This window comes from Cyprinus carpio, chromosome A11 (assembly GCF_018340385.1).
Source record: "Cyprinus carpio isolate SPL01 chromosome A11, ASM1834038v1, whole genome shotgun sequence".
Lineage (NCBI taxonomy): Eukaryota > Metazoa > Chordata > Actinopteri > Cypriniformes > Cyprinidae > Cyprinus > Cyprinus carpio.
Genome location: NC_056582.1, coordinates 5,362,371 through 5,382,043, shown reverse-complemented (window position 1 = coordinate 5,382,043; position 19,673 = coordinate 5,362,371). Strand labels below are relative to the sequence as shown.

Genomic DNA, 19,673 nt, shown 5'->3' with positions numbered 1-19,673 from the left:
CAAATTCGCTTAGTAAACACTGGATCGGTACTTCCACCTGCGTCACGTGTAACCTTTCCAACGTGACTACATAATGGGTGAAGTCAAGCTTGTGCAAGACAAGCATTTGTGGTTAAAAAGTAAAAGTTTTCAAGTAAATGACCAATCATTTCACTAGATAAGACCCTTATTCCTTGGCTGGGATCATGCAGAGCCCTTTAAAGCTGCATTGAAACTTCATTTTTAACCTTCAGTCCGTTGGCTCCCATTTAAGTCCATTATATGGATAAAAATCCTGGAATGTTTTCCTCAAAATCCTTAATTTCTTTGCGACGGAAGAAAGAAGGACATGAACATCTTGGATGACATGGTGAACTACTCCTTTAAATTCATTATTTTCTTTAATTGCTCCTTAAAGTATAAATGTCTTTGTTTGATGCCTGTAAAGCAGTCCTGTTCTCTCATCAAAAGACCAATAATCACGATGCAGTCAATTTATAAACTAAAGTCCCGTCCAGCATTTGTTTGTCGTTGGATATCCTATTCCTGTATGTTCTGTTTCTGTCCATCAGTTGGTGAAGCTATGCAGCGGTATGATCGAAGCAGGTCGTGCGTACATCAGTGCCAATAAACTCTTCATCAACGGCATTCGAGACTTGTCTCACCACTGCAAAGAGGAGGAGATGATCTCAGTAAGTTTCCCAGACAAATATTTCTTTGTAAATGTCTCCAGTAATGGGCAGACCTTCATGAGCTGTGTTGATTTTTCGATTATTTGTTTCATTACAGGAATGTCTCGAAAAATGTGGCGGGAGCCTTCAGGAAATCGTCAACTATCACATGGTAAGACATGTTTTCCCCAGACTCGCTCTGCATGGCCACATATCCCATAACAAAACACACATGCACACGTTTCAGTCAGAGGTCATGATGATTCATCATGTGTTATCATAACCTGACGGGGCATGTAGTTCTCTCATGGGTGTTTTTATTGTGAAACCATATTACGTGTGCTATGGGGCGTAACTCAACCCAGAGAACATGGATCTCTTTACACGTGGTCTTTAAAATCATATGTGGTTGATTGTTTTTCCACATGCCACCCAAAAGCCATTTGCAGAATCAGAAAAGTGCACAGGCCTGTGTTGAGTTTTAACATGTTTGACCTGTCTGCCACTTTTATTGAGAAATGTTTAGGAACTAAAGATGAAATGGGAAAATGAAAATGTTGCAAGCTGGATTTGAACTTGCGTTGGTCTCATAAGCACCACAGATCAATGTAAAGTGGTTTGTACATGTGAAACCATTCATTCTAGTGGGTGACTAATCTCATATATTGGTTAATCTGAGACGGGTACGTCATCGTGCATGAGTTTTGGGGAGTTTTCCTGTTCTTGAGGACAAGTAATTGAAAACAGAGACAGAGTGGCAATCAGTGTGCAAAGCTCAACGAGTCTCCTGTTACCACAGCCACCTTCACTTTTAAAGAAAGAGGAAATACCAGGGCTGTGGAATAAAGGACTTGTGGCTTTTTAATTGTCAGCCAAAGACTGCTGATCCCTTCCTGCCTGTGGCATCAGCAGCACATGAACAGAAACAGTTTGACGGTTCCTTTAGTTTCTTTGATATTCTCGATGCTTTTATGGATAGTTAGACTCTGTTTATTCTTGTGATAAACTGTTTTTGTGTAAGACATGACTGCGGTGAACGCTGAATTCCTTTACAAATGCAAGTAAAAATGGCTCACCAGTTAGCAGTTTTTGGAATCTGAACATAATATAATATATGACTATTATTTTATTTTGTTATGTCCTAATTATTTCCCAATTTTTAACTTCTTTTTTTAATGTAAACAATTGTTTGTTTGTTTTTTAAGTGAAATAGTAAAAACAACATTTTACAATTCTGGACTTACTCCTGACATATTTTAAAATCTTTTTAAATAATAAAAATAGCTTGTACAATTGAATAAAAGTGATAAAATTATGAAAATTTCTAAAATGAATAATACAAAATACATTTTCTTTGTGGTAAGAATATTTCTGACAGGCGGTAAGTGCCATGTGAAGCTAATTTTGTTTGGCATGGTGCTTACTGCTTGACAGTTTTGTTTCAGTATTATTTATACTATTATAGTATTAATTTATATTTTGAATTAGCATTTTCAATTTTCATTTACATTTTACTTGTAGTAATTTCATGTGCTTTTGTCTTTTTTTTAGTTTTTGTTTTTCTAAATTTCTATTTAGCTTTAATTTTATTTCAACTTAAATGTATTTTATTTGTTGTTTATTTTCATTAAATTTTTCATCTAATATTTGTATTTTATTTTTATTTTATTTCAGCTTTAACAAAGTAACGAAAACTATTTGTAAAACTAACATTTTTAGCTAAAGGAATACTCTATCGCAAAATTAAAATTTTGTCATTAATCACTTACCTCCATGTCGTTCCAAACCCTTAAAAGCTTTGTTCATCTTCGGAACACAATTTAAGATATTTTGGATGAAAACCGGGAGGCTTGAGACTGTCCCATAGACTGCCAAATAAATAACAGTGTCAAGGTCCAGGAAAGTATGAAAAGCATCGTCAGAATCGTCCATCTGCCATCAGTGATTCAACCGTAACGTTATGAAGCGACGAGAATACTTTTGTACACGAAGAAAACAAAAATAACGACATTATTCAACAATTCCTCTCCTCTGTGTCTCTCCAAATCAGAGCAGTACGCAAGTGGCTTACGCTCTTCTGTATCAGTTGCACCACAAGGATACGTTTTTTACGCACATTTACGCTTTGGTTTGAAAGCAAACAGCGCATCGGCGCAGCGTGACTGACACAGAAGAGTGTACGGCATCTGCGTACAGCTCAGATTTGCCAAAATGGCGCTACGGTGATTTGGGGAGAGACAGAGGAGAGGAATTGTTAAATAAAGTCATTATTTTTGTTTTCTTCGTGTACAAAAAGTATTCTCGTCGCTTCATAATGTTACGGTTGATCACTGATGGCAGATGGAGTATTCTGACGATGCTTTTCATACTTTTCTGGACCTTGACACTGTTATTTATTTGGCAGTCTATGGGACAGTCACAAGCCTCCCGGTTTTCATCCAAAATATCTTAAATTGTGTTCTGAAGACGAACAGAGCTTTTACTGGTTTGGAACAACATGGAGGTAAGTGATTAATGACAAAATGTTCATTTTACAGTGGAGTAACCCTTTAACAATAACAACACTGCTTCTTGATTGTTACACATTCTTACACAGGAGTGTCACCCAGAACAGTTGTCTGTCTCCGGGAGGAACGACTGATGAAGCCCGTGTGCTGAAAGAACATTACTTCAATTCACTTATCTTGTTCCTGCCCTCTCCTGTTTTACTCGGCTCAAAGCTGTTAACCTGCCACTCTATAAATCTGAAGCCTGCTTATTTTACTCTGGATCTAATCTGCCTGCCTCATAAATCCAGGACACCCATCTCTGCCAAGTCTCTGGACGGTGTGAATCAATGCATTTAGATGGTCTTGGGCAGATTTATTTATTTATTTAAATGAAGATTCATTGACACCTTTGAGTTTTTGTCTCTTATACTTAATCCAACAGTCATATGCTGCAGACCAATAATAATAGTGTGTTAATTTAGTTTTTGCCATTTTTCTACTTTTATTTTCATAGTGCCAGTGCAGAATTGAAGATTCATTTGGTGCTCTTGCAGCATGGCAACAAGGTGTAAATCTATAGTAATTACAGTAATTGAATTACAGTCTTTTGATCAGGCAGTTCATTTTTTTTTTTACAGTTTATTGAGTTGCTGGAATCCAGGCAGTCTTAACTTGAACTAACCTGTCAAAGTGACACCTCACTACCTCCCCACTGAGTGTAATTACTGATATTATCTGTTTGGCAGGGAGGAGTGTAAAAAGAGGCCATTGAAATGAGAGAATAAGTAATGAGAGAACGTTTTTCACTTGTGATTTTAAAGCTGAGAACAGGAGTGTTGTCATACCTGCAGAAGCTGTGCTGTTATATGGACTGCCTGACAACCTCTACAGCACTTTAAGATTCATTTCTTGGTTGACACTTTTTGAATATACACACATCAAACTCTGTGCCTCAAGACGCATTGCACCAAGTTTGTTTGCCAATGACATCAATGTCACTGGCTCTTGTGAGTTCTGCTCACTACAGTAGGTTCATGTACTGAAAATATAGATTTTTGTTTTCTCTGATAATTTCTCTGATATTTCAGTGTTTAGTGGAATAAGGCTCTATATGCATTCTTTCCTGTTTTTGTGCATCTGTGAAACTTCATCAGTTGCTGGCCAAGTGCTGTTCCAGTTCAAAGTTCATAAATAGCCAAGTATAGATCAGATTCCTATTTTTCTTGCTCTGTCCCTTTTGTCAAGGATGAATCGTGAGGTGACTTTGTGTGGACTTGAGCCAGCCAGGTATCCCAGAATGCATTTTGCACCAACCAGAGTTTGTTTTAAGAGTTTGCAGGCAAGAAAGCAGCTGATTAACCCTCTAATCTAAGGGTTGATTTCTAAAGAATATATGTAAGGAACATTAGTGCGGTTGAAGACTGTAGTCGACTTATGAAGTTCTAGCTTTCGTACAACTTTCACTGCAGTTCCTAGTTGCCTTTGAGCACATCGACTTTGCATTTTACATCCTGCTAGGATCTCCAGAGCTCTCTTATTGCTGCATTATGTAACATGCACATTTCCAGAAGTAAGAATCTGCTAATACTCTTTAATCGTTTCAAGATTTTCAGTTTTTGCTTTACCACAACTGAAACAGAGTTTAATTTCTTTCCACTTGAAAGCAACACAGAACCCTTTGACCGGCGTTATTGATCTTGTTCTCTTCCTGCGATGTCTCAGCATGCTTTCTGCAACACATTTTTTGAATTAAACTCATTTAAGTATACAGTTCATGAACGGCCCAGCCGTTTGGCAGCCGGGCTCTGTAAAGTGGTCTCGTATGGAAGGTTTTTTCTTTTTGTTTTGTTTTTTACACAGGAAGTCAAAAGCTGAGCAGGCAGTTCAGAGTCACATGCAGACCTTTCCAACAGCTTGCAGCCAAGTGCTGAACATGCTGTCTGCCTCCAAAGTGTGTCACTTCCATTACTGCTCCAAAGAAAAGGAGGTTACCATCTGATGTTCCTCATGACCGTTTGGAACATTTGGATGGGACTGTTTGATTTTCTCTTCAGACTTTTTGTGTTTACAGTAGGTGTTCATTCAGTGATGGAATTTTAGAAAATAGTAAAACAAAGAAGTTTTAACTAGTATATTAAATTTTACTGCTAAGTTCTAACAATGCTCAAAAGCAAACATGCATTACAAGAACATTTAGTGATGCCGTGCTCTGAACTCTTTAATTAGACATTAATCTGAAGAAAATGTGAGTGGCGCTTTCTCGTGTAGAACTCGGCAACACAATGCTACAGTGTTGCTATGTGGTTGCTAGGGTGTTTTCTGCAGTCACTAGAATGTCCACTGAATACACCAGAACGACTTCCCCTTTTGCATAGTTTGTGCTTGCATTTAATAATCATTAGAAAACTTAGCTGGCAGCTGCAGTAGTGATGAAAAGATTTATTTCAAACTCTGTCATGGAAACTAGCATTGTATAAAGCATTGCAGCGTAAAGCTTTTCCTCTAGTTTTGTTCTGCTGACATCATGTACAGTAAGATCCACAGTGACATGACACCGGCACTGACATGCCTTCATTCTTACAATCTCCCATGACCGCTCACTTGCAAGACGCCCTGAGCTGTGTTTGTCTGCCTGTCGTGACATGGATGATGCGACTGTTTCGTACACCCATCCTGTGCCATGCATCTGTGACCTATTTAACCCTTGACCTGCAGTCGCCCATTAAGACCGACCAGTTTGAGATGGGTCTGGGGCGCTGGTGCGGTGTTTTGGGTTTACAGACACAGACCTGCAACTGCTCTGTCATCTGCTGGTGGTTTGAGAGAAGTGCACCCTTAATATTCAACTAGCCTACATCCAGACTGGTCTTAATATGTTTCAAAGCCTTTGGGTGTCTAGTGCTACTAAAGTGGTACACAGAAAGTGGTCTTCCTCTAGGGGATTTTTATTATTTTCATTTTGTGTACAATTTGAAATTTTTCACATTTCAAATTTTGTGTACAATTTGAGTTAAAGCAGTGAGTCAGAATGAACGAACAGTTTGTTCACTTAAAAGTTTTGCTAACAAAGGACACCACTACATCATACCTAACAAATTAGAAAACATCTGGGACCACCGGTTTCCACTGCCCTCTGTTTTATGCAAAATACTATTCTGCCAACTCAGTGTCTTCCTGTTTGATGCTGATACATTTATTTTCCTTTTGTATCTTTTACAGATCCTGTTTGACCAGGCCCAGAGATCCGTAAAGCAACAGTTGCACAATTTTGTGAAGGAGTGAGTCCTTGTTTCTGTTTTTCCCCCCTTTCCCTGCCCTCTGTGATGTGCTCTTCTTACCCTGCAATATGTGTGTGTATGTGACAATACACAGGGATGTTCGAAAGTTTAAAGAGACGAAGAAGCAGTTCGATAAGGTGCGGGAGGATATGGAGATCGCCCAGGTGAAGAACGCACAGGCGCCTCGTAACAAACCGCATGAGGTGGAGGAGGCCACCAGCGCCCTCGTCACGACCCGGAAGTGCTTCCGACACCTCGCCCTGGACTATGTGTTGCAGGTATTTCAACAATAAAAGTGATAGTTCACCCAAAAATCATCATTTACTCACCCTTAAGCTGTTACAAACCTGTATGAGTGTCTTTCTTCTTAGGAACATAAAAGAAGATATTTTGACGAAAGTTGACCATCAACCAAATAGTTGATGGTCCCCATTGGCCTTTATACTATGGAAAAAATACCAACTGTCCTCAAAATATCTTCAAAATTTGTTCCATATATATATATATATATATATATATATATATATATATATATATATATATATATATATATATATATATATATATATATAAAACTGATGCTGTATGTATGTATGTGTATGTATATATGTATATGTATATATATATATATATATATATATATATATATATATATGTGTTTGTGTATATATATATAAATATATATATATATATATATAATTTTTTTGTGTGTGTGTTCAGCAGAAGAAAAGAAATCATGGAGGTTTGGAACAGCTGGAGGGCGAGTAAATAATGACAGAATGTTAATTTTTGGAGCCAATAAAATTACATTTAAAATAAAATTTGGAAAATCTCCAAAATGATGAAAACAAGGACATTTTAAAGGGACAGTTCACCCAAAAATGAATATTGTTATCATCTAATCACCCTTATGTCGTTCCCAGTTTTGGTGTGTTTTGGACCCCACTGACTTTAATTAGCTGCATCCCAAATGACGCACTATACACTGTGTACTTATGCACTATGTACTGTAATGTAGTGTATGAATTATATGGTTTATTTTGTCATTCTTAGGCTGCATTTACACGACAACTGTGTAGTCAAAAAAATGTTTGTTTACACATATCTGCGAAAACATCCAAAAACGCTTGTTAGTAAACAGCACCTGTAGGGAATTGACAATTATATGATGTATATGATGCGTCTCCGCTGTTGGTTGTAATATTGGTGAAGTAATCCACACTTTGCTGAAGAAGTGTTAACAAACTCTTGAGCAGCAACAACAGTACCATATTCTCCACCATTGTTGTGTATGTTTGTTCGCGCTTTCCTTTAAAATCAACACGTACTGCGCATACAGAGAAAGATTCCCCTTTTGGTTGTTTACTTGGAAACGATAACGGTGGCGTTTTCAAAAATTTGCACTTTGAAACCCATTTTCAAAAATATGCATTTTCAGTCCCCAAAACACATAAAAATTTTCCCGTTTTTGGCCCCTTAATCAGAGTCTGATAGCCCCTCCCCCTCCTCTATGTAATTAAAGCTGCGACAGTTGAATGCATGAAGTGTCCAACACTCCACACTTTGTTTTTTTCTATGTTTAAAGTGCACTTTTTCTTTTTGGAATTTTCAGTGTGAACACACTACTCGCACTATTTATTCTACAAACAATTCGTCATAGAATGGCTTTGGGGGGTGGAACATTTTTCAAAACAAGTCCAGCATCACAACTCCCAAAATGTACATTTAAACCGCAGTTCTTTCATTTTGTATTTAACATTTAGGCCACAAACATTTAATTTTCCTTCTCCATGAAAGTGATGTCAGTTTCTGGACAGTCTTGGATGCTATTTTGACTCTGAAACGGCCGCCCGGTCTCCAGGCCTCGCAGCAGCGGTCTGACGGATCGGACTCTTCCCATCTTAACACGGCCCTCATTAGCTCTCATTTCATAGCATAACGTGACCTCCTCCTTTGTGCTCTCCCGCCCTTGTGTCCTGCGAGGGCTGTGATTTTATGCTTTTTCCCCATTTTACTGACCATTCATGTTCTGTTTTTAGAGACAGAACATGAATGGTCTATTTTGGATAAGTGACCCAAGGCTGTTTTGGTAAAAACCAAGTGCAAAATTATGTGCTTTTCATTTGCTATATAGAGACGTGGTCAGTAGCCAATATATTATGTCATAAGCTTAATATCTGAGATCATTTCTGTTTTATGAAGCTGTTAAATATTTAATATGTTAATGGCTAAGGACAAAAATCGGCTGTAGTGTCCCTAATGGCCACTGTGTGGAGCAGGGTCGTGTGTGATCTTTGTTAAAAGCACCTACTAATGATTGTGCTGTTCTCTTGATATCTTTCTCAGATCAATGTTCTTCAGGCCAAAAAGAAATTTGAAATTTTGGATTCGGTGAGTGGGTCCCTATGCCATGATAAAGCAGCATTCTCCTCCTGTGTAGTTTTCTGTTTTGATCATTTCCTCTCCTCCACAGATGCTGTCGTTCATGCAGGCTCAGTACAGTCTCTTCCAGCAGGGCTTCAACATCTTAGATGAGGTCGACCCCTACATGAAGAAGCTGGCTGCTGAGGTGAGATCTCCAGGATCAGCATCTCATTAACTCCTGCTCATTAGGGCCCTCGACGCCTGCGTCTAATGCTGGACATGTGGAGACGAGCCCCAGGCTCCACATGAACACAGGCCTACTGACTGAACATGAGGGATAATGTCTAGCCTTGAGGTTGACAGGTGCATTGCATCTGTCTGAGATGGGCTTAAAGACAAACTCAAAAAAAAAAAAATCACCTTATTTATTTAATTAATAAAGTCTTGTTGTGCATGATTCATTGCTGCATGTTTTTCTAAAGAAAAAATGTTTATTTTCACTATGATTTATTAGATATGTATTTTATTAGTAACTTGCTCAGCATTTTTGCTCATGTAATCAATGCCATTATATTGTAATGTAATATAATGTAATGTAATATATAATAATGAATTAGAATTGTGCCCTACTAAATATTGTTGTGCCATGTCACATTATCAAGGCTAAATGTGTTGCTAATGAGGTTTCATGTTGTCTTTAATAGAGAAAGACCATTGACATTTGACCATTATTTTTATCTGTATTCACACTTTTTAACTTATTGGTTCTTTAATAACAGGTCAACCAATAAATGGCACAATAGTGAGTCTCTAAAGAACAGCACTTAACAAGAGTGTTTACAAAAGTAAATGATTAATGTATTTCAGATTATTATTATTATTATTATTATTAAAAATAAAATAGCAATAATGGTAAATAATAAATATAATTACAAATAAAATGTAAATTATAATAATAAATATTTATAGTCTTTTTTTAAATAATCATCTCCTTTTTTAAAAGAAGCATTTATTATGTACTGTGTCAAAAAACAATAAAATAATGAAAAATGGTGGTGTAAAAAAAATCACTCAGAAACTGGTAGTAAAACAGCAAATTACACATTGAATTAAAGCTGAAATTTTGAAATAGAAAGATTGAAATTATTATTATTATTATTATTTTATTTTTTTCAGTTTAACAATGTTCATTGTCCTTGTGTTTCAGTTGGATCAGCTGGTCATAGATTCAGCGATGGAGAAGAGAGAGATGGAGCACAAACATGCCACCATACAGCAAAGAGTGAGAACATCATCTGCTTTCTTTACTGTCTCCTTCCTCATCTTCCATCTTTTCTTTTATCTTCCCCTTTGACCTTTTATCTTTCTTGTCTACCTTTTCGCTCTCTTCTGTTGTATGACTCTTTCTCCATCTAATGGGTGATGTGAAATTAATTCCAGCCATCAAAGAACCAAAGAACAGTTTCCTCTCAAAACATGAAACCCATGTCCCTTACAATCTTCCCACCTCAGGTCCTCAATTGAATCTGGTTCCACAGATCTAGATGTGAATACTGATTTAATAACCCTAAAATAAAAAGTGAAAGGAAGTAGTTTTCTGTTGAGAGTCAGGTGACGTTATTACCTCTGAACCACTGACACGCTTCCTATCAGATTTCTATATATTGTCCTATCACTCAACCCCTTTGCTCTCATGTTCGTGACAGTTTGCATAAACCTCAGCGTGTCTGAACTTGGCTTTCTAGCTTTTCTCTTCCTTCATGTGCTTCAGCTACAGATGTTCACCTCCGTTTGTGTTATTTGTTTGTTCAAAGTGCTTCATCATCATATCAATAAAGGATGATGTCCTGTCCTGTCCAGATCTCCCCAGGAATTTGGCCCTCAACACACACACACACACACACACACACACACACACACACACACACACACACAGGCTCTCTAACATCCATCTGCTAGCACATTGCAAGCCAGCAGGGCTTCGCTGCCAACAGATCCGGGCAAGAAACAGTCTGATTTTTCCCTGTGACCCTGAATCTTTGTCTCAGCTTGTCTTTGTTCAGATTCCAGTACTGATAAGGAATTTCTGGACAAAAGCATGTTTATTTTGCCCGGCAGGTTAAAATGAATCTGATTTGGTTGAAGGCAGAAACTAATTCTAAGATCAATCTATACGCCTGATGCTCATGATACCTTTGTGGCATCGGCTAGGAATATTTGCATTGATCATAGACCATCATTGATCATCTGGACATGGCAGTTTCTCTCCATTAATGATCATAACTAATGTGCCCAATTAAGCAGGATGATGGATGTGTGTTGCAGAATTCAGGTGCAGTTGTTCACGACTGAAAAACAAGCAATTAATTTGACTTTCTCTCTCTTTTTCCTCGCTGTCTGATGTCGTTGTGCCTCTCATATCCAGACTTTGATGCAGGTGAGCCAATTTATATGTTAATTAGTTCTTGACTAAACTTAAAGGGATACTCCACCCTAAAATGAACATTTTGTCATTAATCACTTACCTCCATGTCGTTCCAAACCCGCAAAAGCTCCGTTCATCTTCAGAACACAATTTAAGATATTTTGGATGAAAACCGGGAGGCCTGTGACTGTCCCATAGACTGCCAAATAAATAACAGTGTCAAGGTCTTCTCTTCTGTGTCATCTCAGTCAGAAGTGTGAGATGTTTTCTTTGTTTTCTTTGATAAATACATGTAGAAACAGTGCATCCTTGTGGCATGGATGACACAGAAGAGCATACGCAGCATACAGTGATATGAAGAGATACAGAGGAGACTGTTGACAAAGGAATTGTTGAATAAAGTCATTATTTTTTTTTTCTTCGCTCACAAAAAGTGTTCCCGTCGCTTCATATAAGCCAGATTGCACGTCTGATGGCAGATGGAGTATTCTGACGATGACTTTCATACCTTTTAAGGACCTTGACACTGTTATTTATTTGGCAGTCTATGGGAGAGTCACAAGCCTCCCGGTTTTCATCCAAAATATCTTAAATTGTGTTCCGAAGACGAACGAAGCTTTTACAGTTTGGAACGACATGGAGGTAAGTGATTAATGACAAAATTTTCATTTTGGGGTGGAGTATGCCTTTAAATTTTGTGCATCTTTGAGTTGAAAAACCATGTTACATTTTGCATTCCTGCATTTTGTAGATGCTTTTATCCATTTTTAGATTTAGGTTAGCTTATAAGCTCCTTCTTCTTGCTAGAATCAAGCTCTACAGCTACAACAGGAACACATCATGTTTTCCTTCTCGGGTTCCAGTTGTCTGTCAACAAATGTGTTTTTAAAATGTGGTTCAGTCAGCCTTAGGGATAGATTGATTAATGATCTATTAATAATTGCTCTGTGGCAGTCACATGCCACATTTGCTGTATTCAGTGTGAGTGTGTGTAGGAGGGGGAGACGCGGACAGCACAAAATCACATGGACAGCACAGCCTTTATCACATTCATTGCTTGTAGTGACAATAAAACCAAAACGTTTCCCTGGAAAAGACATTTTTTAGAGCAGCTGGTATCTGTTTGATTCATGTTTTAGATATTTACACAGCAGTATTGTGGATTAACTTTAGTTTATGTGCAATTTGAGGAGAGCTTGTCTTGTCTAAAAAATAAATGAATAAACAAAAAGAAAAAAAGAGATTGATTTCCAGAGGTTTTGAGGCTGTCCGAACCATCCATGTCACTGGGACACTGAGGAATTTCATCTCAGCAGAGCTTTAAGAAGCTTATGCAGCTTTGATGAAAGCCAAAAAGTATTTTTCCATCATTTTCCTTTTTTGCATGTGGAACCGAAGATCTGCGTTTCAAATGAGAGTTTATACACTTAAAGTCTTAGTAAACTCATATTTCATTGTGAGTAAAAGATGATTATAATAATGAAAAAATCAAATGTGCAATAATGCATCACAAAATGCATCAGATTTTCCAGCATGTTTTGATGTCATTCTCTCTTAGACACACGTGTTCACCTCACATCTCGTGTTAATTCTCGTACAGTCTAGACTCATATCCCAAACGAATCAATGGCTAGCACATTCACTCCTCATGTGTTTGCTGTTCTCACAGGAGCTGTCATGTTGATTTCAGATGTGCGCTATTAAAGATAGAAACTTGGATAGGAGTATTTTAACTTCTTCAAAGTGGTACAACAGTCCTGATATCAAAATAGACAAAAGCTTTATTACCCTCATAATGCATTCAAAATACCTATAAATTATATATATATAACTCTAGAAAAAAAAATCTACATAATAAAAATATGATGAAAAATAATCTATATACAATGAAAAATGCTTATAAAACAGACATAACTTAATATTTTTTTAACTAAAACTATATTGTGTCTGCTTAATAACATCTTAATGAGTGAATGTGAATTTTTTTTTACAGTTTTAAATGTTACCGTTATAACCTTGTTATTAGTATATTAGCCTCTTTTTATTAAGAAATTGACTACAGAAACTACAGAAAAAAACATTGTGATGCAAGAAACATTTTTTTTCAATATTCATGAGAAATGCTATTTGAATGTATCACCATATATAATTTATGAGAGTATACTGTATCATTTTTTGTATAATTACATATTATATCATATCAGTATAATCTGTCGTCATTTCATAACAAATTTGTAAAACCTATATATTCTAAGAAAACAACATAAATATCACTCTGAAATATGGTTAAAACAATATATGTTTATTTTACTTTCATAACTTTGACTATCATGCAGCAATGGTTCATCAGTAGTTGTGCATATTCATGTTTATGGACAAAATTCAGTCCCAGAAATATGAGAAAGAGGCTAAAGATGTTATACAGATATTTTGAGACAAATCCAACTCATAGATCAAATCAAGGTTTGCATAAATATGTGTAAAGTCTCTATTGAGACCATACATGTTTTAAGTGGTTATATCTCATAAACGATTTTATTTTATGTTTTTAATCTTGTACTAAATTAATTAATTTTATTCCGGGCTCAAAATGGACCTGAATGCATTACGAGGGTTTAAAAGACTTACATTCCTGACAGGAAAAACAGGAAAAGTCTGGCATAATCCTTTATTATTATTAATGACTGTTTATAATATATTCAAAATATTTGAATCAGAGTCCTTTGGTAGAAACGAAAGGGCTCCCGGTGGGTCTGTGAAGAGACTCTAGGGTCAGCCGAGGTCTGGACGTGTGTCTCTGTGGGCACTTTGCCTGTTTCTGCTCTGGCCAGCACAGTTAAACATAGCAGATGGCAGAGACCCGGAGCTTAGGGAGGGCAAGGAAGGCGCGCCAAAAACATGGACAGATTAGTGCCACCAAATGTCCCGAACAGGAGGAGCTTGATTCAAGAGCGCTGCGCACACAAGCGCACACGTGTGAGAGCGATTGTCCGCAGGCCAAGAGTGTCATCTAGAACATGACTTGCAGATGAATCGAACCTCCTGTTTCTGTAACACCAACAGGATTTCAGAGGGCAACATGAGGTAAACATTTACATGACCAAATCTGGAACGAGCATCAGCAGAGCGGTTTAATGCGCTACACTGTTTTTGTCCACATCGCTGTCCAGAAATGAAAATTCTGTCGACTTTTACCCGTATTACGTTGCAAGCCCATATGGTTTTTTTCTCACATGCAACATAAAAGATGTTTTGAAGCTTATCCAAGATGCTTGCTAGCTGATTTATTTGGTTTTCTGAAGCCACATGATTGCTTTGTGGAGGAAAAGGCCTGAATAGATTTATATTAAGGGTATAAAAGCATACAGCTAAATCTTAATAAAATAAAAGTCATAATGGAAAACCGGCATAATAAAAGTTCTTATGCATAATAAAAGTCTTTATTTTTAGACCAAAAATGTAAAGTGTAATATAATCAAATTACAAGTACTTAATTTTTGGAATCTGATTATGTAATCCAGATTACAGTTGTATATCTATGTGTATATTACTATTACTATGTCTATGTCTTTATCTATATTACTGTCACTCGTAACACATGCATACACACTAACTCGCTCCTCTCACACTGGTCTTTTATTCTCGACGAACCCTCTTGTGGGACCCTTGGGGGTCTTTCACAGAGTTTCAGTGTGTCGCAGACTCGGCTGCACTAGGTGGCTTTATGAGCATGCAGAGCTAACGTGGAGCACGCAACTGCATGAATGAAAGACAGAATCAGATTGTTTCACGAGGTATGCAGGAATGTGAGCAATTTTGTTTTCAAAGAATTGTTACTCGCAAATGTGCAGGTCCACTTTAATGCTTTTATCTCAAACCATGTCTCACAGGATGAAAAGGAGTAATCTTAAAAATCTACTTTAAAACGTGCAAATATAAAAAATAAATAAATAAAGAAAACATTGGGGTTACTCCATTTGACATGAAAATGTTAAAATATCAAATCCTCCAACAATTTACTGACCTTGACATACAAGGTTCAAATCATCTTCTGGTTAAAGGGTTCTTGTCACGCGAAAAATAACATCTTGCATATTAGTTACACCAAACTAATTTTAATTTGGTGGAAATTTCAAAATAGTAATATAATAATAATCCCCCCCCCCCTTATTGTAGTATTATTTATTGTAAAAAAAAAAATAAAAGATTATGAAGATTTTCTTTCTTTTCAAAGAATTTCACTTTTTTTTATTATTATTCTAATTATTATTATATAAATTTTTTTTTTACAAAATTATTACATTTTACAAAATTTTATACTCCATATATATATATATTTCAATATTCTAATTATATATGTATGTGTATAAAATTTTGTAAAAAAATATTATTTCATTACACACACACATATATGTGTGTGTGTGAGAGAGAGAGATTTCCAATGTATTTTTTATTTATTTAGTATTTTAAAATATATTTTTCATATATTTTTACATTGTATTTGTAATATTTTGTATTGCGTTTCTTTAGTAATTGCGATTCATTCAGTTAGTTGAGGTGTAGTGACGTCATTATGGGATCTGAAAGGGCGTTTATATCTTAATCCGTTTAGATTATCTATAATTATTAATTATCTTAATAATGCAGGAGTGATAGACCGGCTGAAATAGTGTATAGCTCATGCTACTTGAAAGAGGCTCCCTGGAGGGGGTTTGAGGGGGCAGTAACGCTTGCTTGATTAAACAGCAATGGTCTTGCATGCTGTCAGACAGATGGACGGGGCATTTTAAAACGCCACTCTCGCGACTGGGGAGCGCGCTTGAGTTTAAAGGAGAACACCGCGCGCTCGTAAATCCGCGAATGACTCGGTGAAATAGTGTTTGCGCTCGGCTCTCTGACTGAGGTCAGGGGGTAAAGCGAGTTAATAAAAAATAATAAATTGCTAATTAATTTGAAATTTTTTTTAAATTGTATAATTGTTACCTATATGGTAAGGTATTTTATTTAAAGGGATACTCCACCCCAAAATGAAAATTTTGTCATTAATCACTTATCTCCATGTCGTTCCAAACCCGCAAAAGCTTTGTTCGTCTTTGGAACACGATTTAAGTTATTTTGGCATGTCACCGTATGCTGCGTATGCTCTTCTGTATCATCCGCGCCACAAGGATGCTCTGTTTCTACGTGTATTTAGCTTTGATTTGAAATAAAACAGCGCATCCTTGTGGCGTGGATGACACAGAAGAGCATACACAGCATACGGTGATATGGAGAGACACAGAGGAGACTGTTGACAAAGGAAGCATTGAATAAAGTCGTTATTTTCGTTTTCTTCGCTTACAAAAAGTATTCTTGTCACTTCATAACGTTACAGTTGAACAACTGATGGCAGATGGAATATTCTGATGATGTCTTTCATACTTTCCTGGACCTTGACACTGTTATTTACTTGGCATTTATTTATTTATTTATTTATGGGGGTGGAGTATCCCTTTAAAGGGATAGTTCACTTTCAGTTGCTGGTCTCCATTGACTTCCATAGTACAGTATGTATAAAAAACACACACAATGGAAGTCATTAGGGACCAGCAACTGAAGGTGAAGTATCCCTTTAAGGTTTTTATTGTAGCATTTTTTTAAACCCTTTTTTTCTGTTAGTACAATAAATACTAATATAATTTTTGTTGAGCTTGCCCAGAATTTTGGAACCGAGTGGCCTCTTTTAATATTTTTTGATGATGAATGATCTTGAAATATGATTCATTGAGTTGTTGTTTCTGTGCATGTTTGTGGCCAGAGCACAAAACTCGAAGCAGCCGTTGGAATGTCAGTGTCATCGATGTTGGAGGAGAATGATTCATTCAGCTTTTAGAAAACACATCTCAATCTCAGCACAGTTGGGATATAGATGGAGCGATACTTTCAAGAGTCTGCCGGTCGTTATTGATTGAAATGAGAGGGATTGACTGCTGTGGTCATTAGGGTTATGTTTTGACTGATAGGGATTAAGTTTTGTCTTTTGTCTGTCTCGCAGAAGACTTAACAGAACAATAAGGGTCCTCAGTACTGACTGACAAGGGCGAGAGAGAAGAATGCTGTTTTTGTGTGTGCTACTGACCTGCGTGAATTGCTTAGGGCTGCTCTGTTTCTTGCATGACAGGATTTTGCATACGATGACTCCAAAGTGGAATTCAATGTTGATGCTCCTAATGGTGTCGTGATGGAGGGATACCTGTTCAAGAGGGCGAGCAATGCTTTCAAGACATGGAACAGGTACGAACAGGCTCGACTGTCCATGTGTCTTTCCTTTTGTGGAGAAAATCTGATATCGAGTTTGTTTTCTTCTCCTACCAGGCGATGGTTTTCGATACAGAACAGTCAATTAGTCTATCAGAAGCGACTAAAAGTAGGTGGTTAAACTTTGCTGATTCAGATATTAACTTTTGTAGATTTTTTACTCCTTTTAAGACCTACACATGATTATTGTGAGCTGACGTTGTAATCTGCTGTGTGTCGTAGGATGCTTTGACTGTGGTTGTGGAGGACCTGCGGCTTTGCTCTGTGAAACCATGTGAGGACATTGAGAGAAGGTTCTGTTTTGAAGTGGTGTCACCTACAAAGTGAGTACTGTGTCGCATGTGCTGTGTATTTGTGTGGGTATGTATAGTATTTAATATCAGATCAACCCCTATCAGGAGCTGTATGCTGCAGGCTGAATCCGAGAAGCTCCGTCAAGCTTGGATTCAAGCAGTTCAGGCGAGCATCGCTTCTGCCTACAGGGAAATTTCTGACAACTATTATATTGAGGTCAGTCTAAATACTCTGTCACATTAATATATGGAATTAGACATCAATATGTAATGTGAAGTGGTGAAAAATTATTTTAATAAGACTGTCATAAATGTAGAAAAGTAAAACTATATTAAATTCATTGGAAAGGTACTGGGTTTCATTAGATTATTTTTTTTTTAAATACAGTTTTCAAGAAAGTTTAAATTTATTGGCTCTGTAAATCATGTTTTGTAACCAAGTACGGTAAAATGGTCATTAATCATTATTTTCCAAAAAGTTATAATATATAGGGTAAGGGTTTTTTTTAAATAATATTTTAAAAGAAACAATTATAGAGTTAATAATCATACATTGTTATGCAATCATACAAATATTATGTTTGAGTAGCACCACATGACATTTTACTAGCTAAACTAACATTTATTTTAAGAGGCTTATTGGCCTTGACACATTCATGAGGATCTCAGGGGGTACTTTTTATGATATTGTTTCCTGTTTTTTTTTTTTTTTTACCGTTGGTTGCACCACATGACAGGATTTTTTATTTATTTATTTATAAGCTGTGAAGCACTTCATAACCCTCTAAAATACATATCTTAATTGTTTTCCAGAAAGTTGTAAAAGTTTTTTGAAAGTTTTTTTTTTTTTTTTTTTTTTTTACATATCATAAATTAATAGTTCATAAATATCTTTACTTTTGGGGGGATTCACACCACATGACATTTTACAATCTGAACTAACCCTGCAACAATGAAAAAATATATATATATATTTTAAGAGGCTTATTGGTTTTTACACACAGTCATGATAAAATTTCCTTATTTCTGAGTTATTTTTACTGTATGTTGGTCGCACCATATGACAAGACAATGTTTATTTATTTATTTAATTTTAATACTATTAACTTTTTTGTATATAAAAATAACATATGAATAGTAATTCACACACTTAATAAATTGTCATCATAGAAGAGGTGCATTCATGCCTTTTCATGTATTAATGCCATTTTTAATGTGTTTTAAAATGAACTAATAGATTTGGGCACAAAAATGAGTGTTTTTCCATTGACCCGATTACAGAGATTGCTTTTAACACTGTTAGAATAAAGTTAAGAGCATAAACTCCTGATTCTACAGCGTTTGGACAGGACAGCATCTCCCTCCACGAGCAGTATCGACTCTGCCAGCGAGCCGCGGGAGCGTATTGTTAAAGGAGAGAGTATCCTACAGCGGGTCCAGTCTCTGCCAGGAAACGAGATCTGCTGTGACTGTGGCCAGGCCGACCCTCGCTGGGCCAGCATCAACCTCGGCATTCTGCTCTGCATCGAGTGCTCTGGCATTCACAGGTGAGTTTAGGAAAAATTCCACTCTAAAAGACTGAAACAACTCATTCAAATCATAAGGTTGCACTACAAATAATCCTGATCCATCAGTTTGACTGTAGATTTTCCTTCATGTTTTACTCTGAGATGTCAGCAAAATAACATAATGCCTGGTATTTTAAAGGGATAGTTCTTCCAAAAATGAAAATTACCCCATGATTTACTCACCCTCAAGCCATCCTAGGTGTATATGAATTTCTTCTTTCAGATAAATACAATCGGAGTTATATTAGAAAATGTAGCTTTTCCAAGCTTTATAATGGTAGTGAATGGGGGTTAAGATTTTGAAGCCCA

The 19,673-nt window shown here is 36.6% G+C and overlaps 1 protein-coding gene across 4 annotated transcripts in view; it reads left to right on the top strand.

The window, feature by feature from the left end:
- The window catches only part of LOC109086138 (arf-GAP with coiled-coil, ANK repeat and PH domain-containing protein 3-like), a 57,872-nt gene that overhangs the window by 28,935 nt on the left and 9,264 nt on the right, over nt 1-19,673 (top strand). For 3 of the 4 annotated variants that reach the window (XM_042766033.1, XM_042766032.1, XM_042766035.1), the window contains exons 3-15: nt 552-671; nt 769-822; nt 6,359-6,417; nt 6,512-6,695; nt 8,764-8,808; nt 8,891-8,986; nt 9,989-10,063; nt 11,207-11,218; nt 17,367-17,479; nt 17,561-17,612; nt 17,726-17,826; nt 17,902-18,013; nt 19,135-19,343. In XM_042766033.1, coding sequence (XP_042621967.1) covers nt 552-671; nt 769-822; nt 6,359-6,417; nt 6,512-6,695; nt 8,764-8,808; nt 8,891-8,986; nt 9,989-10,063; nt 11,207-11,218; nt 17,367-17,479; nt 17,561-17,612; nt 17,726-17,826; nt 17,902-18,013; nt 19,135-19,343 — 1,232 coding nt within the window. The remainder of the gene's footprint in view (nt 1-551; nt 672-768; nt 823-6,358; nt 6,418-6,511; nt 6,696-8,763; nt 8,809-8,890; nt 8,987-9,988; nt 10,064-11,206; nt 11,219-17,366; nt 17,480-17,560; nt 17,613-17,725; nt 17,827-17,901; nt 18,014-19,134; nt 19,344-19,673) is intronic. The other variant, XM_042766034.1, reaches the window with a different exon arrangement.